The 8,380-nt window shown below is 41.3% G+C and overlaps 1 protein-coding gene across 1 annotated transcript; it reads right to left on the reverse strand.

The window, feature by feature from the left end:
• Positions 1-750: 750 nt before the first annotated feature.
• Positions 751-7,426, reverse strand: LOC104618707 (sulfotransferase 6B1-like; the record flags this gene model as incomplete). The annotated part of the gene is given in 8 exon segments (XM_010284375.1): positions 751-881; positions 1,782-1,938; positions 2,225-2,319; positions 2,981-3,109; positions 4,121-4,208; positions 4,460-4,572; positions 7,197-7,361; positions 7,364-7,426. Coding segments are annotated over 8 exon segments (941 nt in total), but the record flags the coding sequence as incomplete, so codon positions are not given.
• Positions 7,427-8,380: the final 954 nt, after the last annotated feature.

Raw genomic sequence — 8,380 nt, forward strand, 5'->3', positions numbered from 1 at the left:
GGACAAAACCTGGTATTCTCAACATGTGCTTCCAGTTTCTCCAGTGGGTAACGCTGTGCTGAGGTTAAGCAACAAAGCAAGTCACCACCAGAAGGGGAACTCCAACCTGCATGAGAAAGTTCTGTCCAAGGCAATTCCTTCAGTTACTCAGGATGAGATCTCACATTACCAAAGGAAAGAAAAATATTATTGCCGAAAGGGGGAGAAAATTTTCACCACCGAGTTTACTTTTTTCACACATTTATCGGCACATAGGAAGTGGCAAAAGACAACTACAACAAGACCTTTTGAAATTTCATTTTACACTATGAACTTAGAAATTAAAATTGTATGCAAATACTATAAATGTAGAAATTAAGAATCAAAATGATGCTTCATTATTGTTTTAAAAAATCTCTTGGAAAATCACTCCCAACATCCTGAATACACTTCCAGTGATTTCAGCAAGTTTAGCTAATGCATAAATATTCCACACAGGATTCTACCAGGTAACATGAAATCATCGCTAAAAATCAGTGTTAAAAACCAAGCAGGGTCAAAGAACTACAAGTCATTTAAGACAATCCAGTGAAGTCAATGATACTAACTGCACAAGCAAGGATTACTGGTGTAAGTTAAGACAGCAGAAACAGGTTTGCAAACTGCATGGATTTTCAAAATTTTTTAACCAGATATTGTCCTGGTTTCTGTTTTATTTCATAAAAGTGAATGAAAAGCAGCCCGGAGATGAGTTTTTTCTCTAAAGGAGGTTCAGGCCTTGCAGTACACATCATATTTTAATTTTGCTCCCAGCTTAGTTCCTCCTAAGCAGACTTTGAATTTGGCATCCATTTCCTGGTTCTGAGCTTCAGTGAAAAGATTTTTCCAGTCACCAACAACACCTGCAATTTAAGAAAAATAAAATAATACCCTTGACTGTAAGGACGAAGGAATAAGATTTAAAACAAAAAACTACCTTGTTTCTCTTATTATCATATTTCAGGATAATCCCTTTTTCTTTTTTTTTTTCCCCTGCAAGAAAAGAACCTCTGACCCAAGCATACACTCCTATGTTTGTCTTCTGTTTGGTGTCCTCAGTAGAATGTGAACATAAAGCAAACATTGGAAGCTACTGGTCTGCCTTCATAGCTTTGGCATGTGTCTTGTGCAGCTGCAGAAGACTATAAAAGATGACCAGCAGTTGTAAAACCAACCCAGAAAGTTCAAAGATGCGGCTTTTAACTGCAAGAACTTTGTGCACTACAACCAGACACTGCCCTAAACTGCAGTCTACCTTTAATCTAGATTTTGGAGAGCCCACAGTCTGAGGTTGTCTCAGTCTACAGCTCTAGCTTGATCCATGGCTAAAAGACACGGATCAATCTGCGGAGTGTCTGGATTCCACATTCTCAGGTTCTCAGGCAATTGCAAGGTTATTTAGAAAACTCAAGAAGAAAAATCTGTGGAGGCACTCTGTAGACCGAGCACCAGGCCATCCCCTGTACTCACAGAAGCCAAAATAAAACTCTTCTTTGTTTTAATTGGTGCTTACTGCATACCACAACTGAAGGGTGTGCTACTTGTGGGGCACTTCTGCTAATCACATTATCAAGAGCTTTATCGAATGGTACTGGCCCTTGTGATGAAATCAAGCAACAGTGTCCTGAAAAAAAAATGAATGTTTCTTAAACAACTCCGAACCTTGAAAATTATACATAAAGATTAACCATTTACTGATCCAAATTCATGTCTCCCCAAGATGCAGTGCCACCACTCACCACCCTGTCAAAATACAAATTTACCTTTGCGGAAAAGAATTGAGCCAACAGCACCATAAGTCTCCTGAGCCTTATCCTTCACTGCCTGGAAAGTGGCCCTGTCTGCAATGGAGTGGATCTGCTCTGCTGTTGGGGAGAATCCAAAGAATTCAGCTATCTGCTTTACACTGGCAGTCAGGTTCTGAAAGCAATACAGTGAAAGGGAGACATGCAATATGCTTCCTCTAAAAAGCGTTACCAAGTGGGTAACGCTTTTGCCATCATCTATTAACAAGACTTACTTTCCTTCACAGTATGTTTTCTGCATTAAACTGGAGCTCAACTTTCGTATAGTCAGACTCAGCTTGTCACTAATATCAGCTTGATTTTGCTCTTTCAGAAACCTGTGCCTTTTGCTGTTAATTTCAGCAGATTTCAAAGATGGGCTCAGATCTGTTTTGCCTGTCAGTATAGAGCATCTGCTTTACCTCTTTCAGGTCCTCATATATTATGATCATTGTATTCTCATCCTCAATGTGTTTGTTCCAGGTGACTGCATGGTCAAAATAGGATCCCCAGCCAACTGCAAAGAGGAGAAAAAAGCATCAGTGTGACCTTTTCTTACTGGGTACTTATTTCTCTCCAACTGAAGAATTGCCTTCTGTTGCCTGTCCGTTACATTAATGCAAACAAACGGAACAGCCTGTCCTTTCTGTGGTACATTACTGTACAACAGAACGACAGAAGTTTCCTCTGGACTTTTGTAGGTAAATGGTTTCCACACAGAAACATGAACTTCACTGTGTGCTTCCCCTCTGTTACGATACTGCCATTTAAACACCTCTTAAAAGCCAAAGCCAGACATCAGTCTAAATCTAAAATTTGTGTTGCTAATGAGGTGTTCAGCCTCATGTTCAGGAACCCTAAAGACAACAAACTGTCATTTCATTAACATTTTGATCTGTACAATTTTCTCCATCACTAAGTGGCGGAATGTTGACTCAATGCTATTGTCAAGCTCCCATGCAACCCCCTCACCCTTGCTTGGATGAGCAAAATACCCAGAAGCAAAGCAGCTTTTGGACATTCTCCCCATTCTGGCATTCAGCTGCCTCCTTTATCATGACATATGGCCATCAGTAAACTAATTACGACACAGCTGTTTTCCCTCTGGCCCCATTTAATTGTTTTTAAATATTTTTTTCTGTTGCTTTTTCAGCTACATTCAGTAACTATAACAATACCTTTCCCATTCTTGAACTCTGAGAAGAACTCATCCCAGGAGCTGTAACTAGGGACGCTTGGCACATTGTTGGGGAAATGGAAAAATGAAACAGCTGTATCTTTAGGGTTTCGAAACAGCACTAGGATCTGGAGTGGGAGAAAGAGGTCAACAATTTTAGATCACTTACTTCCCCTTGCAACCAAAATGAGAGTATAACCAAACATTCTGCAGTCAATAACATATTGGGGACACAAAATATTTTATTAGTTAAGGCATGGAGAAAAAATTCATAATGTGATCATAATAAAGACCTTGTTACCACTTCTAAGATTCGCTTATGTCATTAAGAAATTGTAGAAAGAAGGAACTAGAAAAAGTGTAATATTGTCATTGAATACTATTCCATACCTACCTAAAACCTGGGAAATTGTATGGAACCATTTGCCAAACCCCTCCTAGGAAAAGCCAAATCTGCTTAATTCTCCTTTAGGAAACCATAGCTGTTACAATCATCTCCCATTTTTCAAAGCAAGGCAATAATATTCTTGAAATCCTAAGAGACTGTAATCCTCAGAGAAGCGTAAACACTTCTGAAAACATGTTATTATACACATTAAATTTTTTTGTTATACACATATATTTTCCTGTCTTGTACAGGAAAAAATACCAATGAAACATGGAAAAAATCCCCATCCCTCAACCAATTATTTCCTTCATCTGTGGTACATCTCCTAGGTGCTATGTATCCACCATTGTTCAGTGACTGAGCATGAGAAATACAAAAGTTTTAACAGCGTGACTCTTTGCAAGGAGATAGTCAATGTCCCAGAGATACTGCTGCGTCATTCATTCCCACCACGGTTGTGCATAGAAAAGAGCAACAAAAAATGAAAGTGTGACACTCCAGCTGTTTCTGAGCACTGCAACAGCCTCTAGAGTTGATCTTGTTATGTCAACTACATCACCCCTAAGGCTACTGTAAATTGTAGGGGATGCTAAGCCAACCCAGGCATCATGAGACTCCCACTGTCTCCAAGTTGCTTTCCCCCAGTGCCACCTGCTCGGGCACAAGAAAAGGATGTGGCCTCAAAATTACTCTTGCGTGCTGGTACTGTCAGAGAGATGAGGCTTGTTCTTGGAATAAGAAAAAAGCCCATCTTGGCTTTGTTCTTGAATATAGACTTGGGGAGGCAATCATAATTCAGATGTGTTGCCAAAATCCTTGGAGATGGATTCTGCTTCATCCTCTTTAGAAATAAACAGAACCATAAGTGAGAACAGGTTTATTACATGGGTGCAGCAATGATCTCTGAGAGTCATCTGTGTGAAACAGCCCTTAATGAAAAGGCATTAGTCAGCCAAGATTATCTTCTTTCCCCTCTCAGGAGAAGTATCTTTACTTGCTGCACGACTTCATTTTAATAACTTGGAGGGAGGGGGTGTGCAGGAGAGAGAAAACAACAGATTTTAAGTGGTTCAGTAGTTTCTTTTCACTAACCTGATATTTATCTGGATCTCCACATTCAATAAATGGTAGTTCTGTGCTTACAGGTTTACTCTGGATAGTTGTAAATACCAAATCACTTAAAATCTGGATAAGCCAGTTCACACCTGCACCAAGAAACACAGAGAACAAAATAAAACATATCAGAGGTTTATATAAGATCTCAGAGCCTTCTCATTACATGACTTAATTCAGCATAATACACAGTCATCAAATGACAAATAATACCAAAGCTCTCAAATGATCATAACCAAAATAATGTTTTGCGTTAATGAGATCCTCAACAGCTTCTTAACTGTGACCTTCTTGGCTCACTTGTAACTGGTATGTGGAAAGCAGTGGAGGCAGAACAGACTCAACAATGCACTTAACATCTTTTTAATATATTCATAAAACCGTCAGTGACAGACAATAAAGAGGGCTTTCCTGTCTTTTACAGAGAAACACCTGGGAAGGGTCTGCATAGGAGAAGGAAGGAATGAGCAGGGAGCTTCCCTCAGTCTGCCGATGAAAGTGTCTGCCTCTCTCTACAGCCCTGGGTCAAGGACGAAATGGAGTCATCTATTCCATGTCACTGCCAGTGCTTGTCCTCAGTCATGCCTGTTGCCATCTCCATAAAGCGCATGCCAGAACCAGTGCTAGAACAGGTGTTACCCACTGGACACTTGCATTCCTCCCCACTCCTCACCCTTTGGAAGAGATCTTGCAGCAAAGCCTCCCCCATACCACACCCCTTTCCAGCGTGAGCCTGCAGCCAGCTCCTGGAGCTGCACCGTGGTGCCTGCTTCCCCAAGGCTTCCATGCACCACATTTGCTCCGCTCAAGCTGTGCTGATTGCTGGCAGGACAGAGAGAGGAATAGCGTGTTCACCTTGGCCCACAGCAGCCTCCCCACGTCCTTGCGGGGAGGTGCTTGGAAGGTTTCCTGCTGGGCCCACAGAGATGGAGCTGCAGAGTTGCCGCCGCCTCCTGCATGCTGCGAGTCCCCTGTGAACGCAGCTGTCAGAGGCACAAAGAGGGAACGCACAATGCAAACAGCTTTAACCTCATTGTTTTCAGTGGGGAGTTATTCCCAGAAAGGAATAAATTCCATCCCATGTTATAAAAGTGCCTCAGGATGTTTGGATGGAAGCAGCTGATACATGACATTTATACAGTAACGTGTATACAATGTGTACACATCATATAATGTCTTATAATACATATATTACATTTATATACCAATCAAGATCATACTTACCTATAAGACATTGTATGATGTATATCATTTATATCACTCTTCTATTTACGTACAGGTCAGAGCCAGAAGCATTGGACTCTCCAAACCCATGTCCTCATCTGCCCAGTATTAACTGCATGTGCATAAATATAAATTTTATTTTAACAAAAAGCTACAGTTGATAAACCTAAAAATCCTAGTGTCTAAATCCCTACTGGCTTCCCACAACCATGTGACCTGTCCCTGGGAAGCACTGCATTCTGGAGCTCCATCATCCTTTACCCTTACCTCATCAACAGTTCTCTGCATCAGAGTTTTCCTCTCTACTGCACATACCTGAGTTGGGGAAAACCTTTTCTACAGTGAAACTTTACTGTAACTTAACCTCCACAACACTTAATAAGAAAAAGGAATGAGGACAATATTGAAGCTTTGAGAGACAAAGCTTTTGAAAGGCCTGTAATGCCAAACCCAATGGGATTATAGGCTCCTTAAAATAAAGATGCACTTTTCACATTTTGTGCCTCCTCTCTCCTTTTGTGCCCTCTCTTTCTCTTGGTTCAGTGTCCTGTCTCACAGCTGCTGTAAATTCACCCTAAACAGTACAGGCATACTTCTTAAGCCTCTACACCACAGTTTCTCTCCAGATCAGAACATTGGCCAGCCAATGGGAATTCTATGAGACCTTGACCTAGAACTCTCTGGTTAGAGCCCAACTTGAGCACATCAACTATCATGCTAGTGCAATGAAATCTTTCCCTGGACCCACATTTCCTCTGACAACCCTACGCTTCTCATGCCTGGGTCTCAAAGAAGAAACATATGCTTGGATTGGTTTTCCTACATTAGCAAAACCCATCCCTTCCTTGTAAGCAACCATGTCACAACTGGCATTCAATAAAACTGACCAAAATCAACTAGTTGGTTGTTTGGGTTTTTTTCACTGCTCCTGTTACATCTTTCCTCCTTTCTGCACACCTCTGACTAAAAGATTTAGACTTCCAGTCTTAGTCAATACCATTTTGCAGAAACAAAACAAAAAATAATGTTGATATTGAATAGTGCCAAGAAACAGCTTATAATTTTGCAATAAAGATGCTGTGCCATGTCACTTTCTACACCTTAAAGAGTCTCATGAATAACTTTATTGCTTTTGTACGCTACACAACATTACATTACTAACACGCTTTTCAGGATACAGATTATCATACTGGCAGAGTTGTCTTGTCCCACTGACATAAAAAACTAAATGTTTTATTCTCACTTCTGAAGCCAAAAATACCTCTGAACACTGAAACTTCTTTTCCTTTCAGAAATATAAACCATACTAAAAAGCAGTGCAACAGACTGCTTAATTAAGATAAAGCTGGATAAAAACTTGCTGCCCCTCCTTGTAGTAGAAATGCCCAATGTCCTCACACAATGTACAACCACAATCAGTTGTTCTTCCTTCTTATTGTGTCAGCTAATTACAGTATTGTAGACTACAGCAAGCAATTTATAATGTATTCACCGCATTTGGGGTAGGACACCAGCACCATATCATCTCTTCTGGCTTCCAGGTTCTCCAGGGCTTGGAACATTTCCACACCGCACACTGTGACAGGATATGGGGTCCCATGGTAGGAAAACAGCAGATCCTTCAAGGTAAGGCCTTCACACTTTGCCAACACTCTATCTCATCAACTAAGGCTTTTTTATCTGCAGCCATGTTTACCACCTTCAGGGTGTGAAACTGTTCGTCTAATGCAGGAAGTGCCTTTATGCATTTTTAAGTGGTGGAGTAGAAAACCTTGGCATTACTTCTGCCCTCCCCCAAATTTGATATGTTTCCTTCTCTCCTGCCTTACCACCTTTCTAGAAACGGAAGCTGGATTGATCCTGTCAATTTACAATCTACAGAGCAGGAATTACTCGAGTAAGAAATCCCACTGACAGCAAGTAATACTTGCAAGCTCAGCCACCAGGGAGAACAGCATTGGAAAATAAATCACCCTGTAAGAAGGAAAAGCAAAATACTGTATGTAATCTTACGTAACATTAATAGGAAAAAAAGAGGATGTCACAGAGAAAAGAAAGTCCCTAATAAGAAAAATCCCAAGAGGTTTTATTTTGGCAATAAAGTCAGCCTCATACTATGAGTGAAGTGAAACAGATAGTGACTAACAGAAAACAATGACATCAAAACCATAAAACAGAGAGAACAATACTGAGAGGGAAGGGGTGCTGCCATTTTAGGTTGTAAATACCCCCTGTGGGAGCTAGTCTGCACTAATGTCCTTTTTCATGTCAAAAAGACAATTAAATACTGAGATTTTGCATGGCACAGTTTTTTTAAACAACCCCATGATAGAACCAGGATCTCTTTTCTAATGGCCATGAGCTTTATGTATCTAGCTGTTTTCTGCTAGCAGGAAACACAAACGGACCGGTGCTGGCTCCCAGGAGGAGCAGAGGAACTCCTCCACCAGTTGAAGCTGCAGGACAGCAGTACTGAAGCACAGGCCTGCTCCCTCGCCTATCAGGGAGCACCTGCTGAAGTGCCTCAACATGAGGCAGCAAAGCCTGGCCCAGCCCGGCCCCTTAGCTGTGCTGGGCACACACACATGCTGCCAGCTCACAGCTCAAACTGCCACGTGAAGACAGCGGATCCCCCAGGCAGCAGGGAAAGGCAGTGGCGAGTTGGACCTGCTGCCA

Source organism: Phaethon lepturus, unplaced genomic scaffold (assembly GCF_000687285.1).
Source record: "Phaethon lepturus isolate BGI_N335 unplaced genomic scaffold, ASM68728v1 scaffold46063, whole genome shotgun sequence".
Classification (NCBI taxonomy): domain Eukaryota; kingdom Metazoa; phylum Chordata; class Aves; order Phaethontiformes; family Phaethontidae; genus Phaethon; species Phaethon lepturus.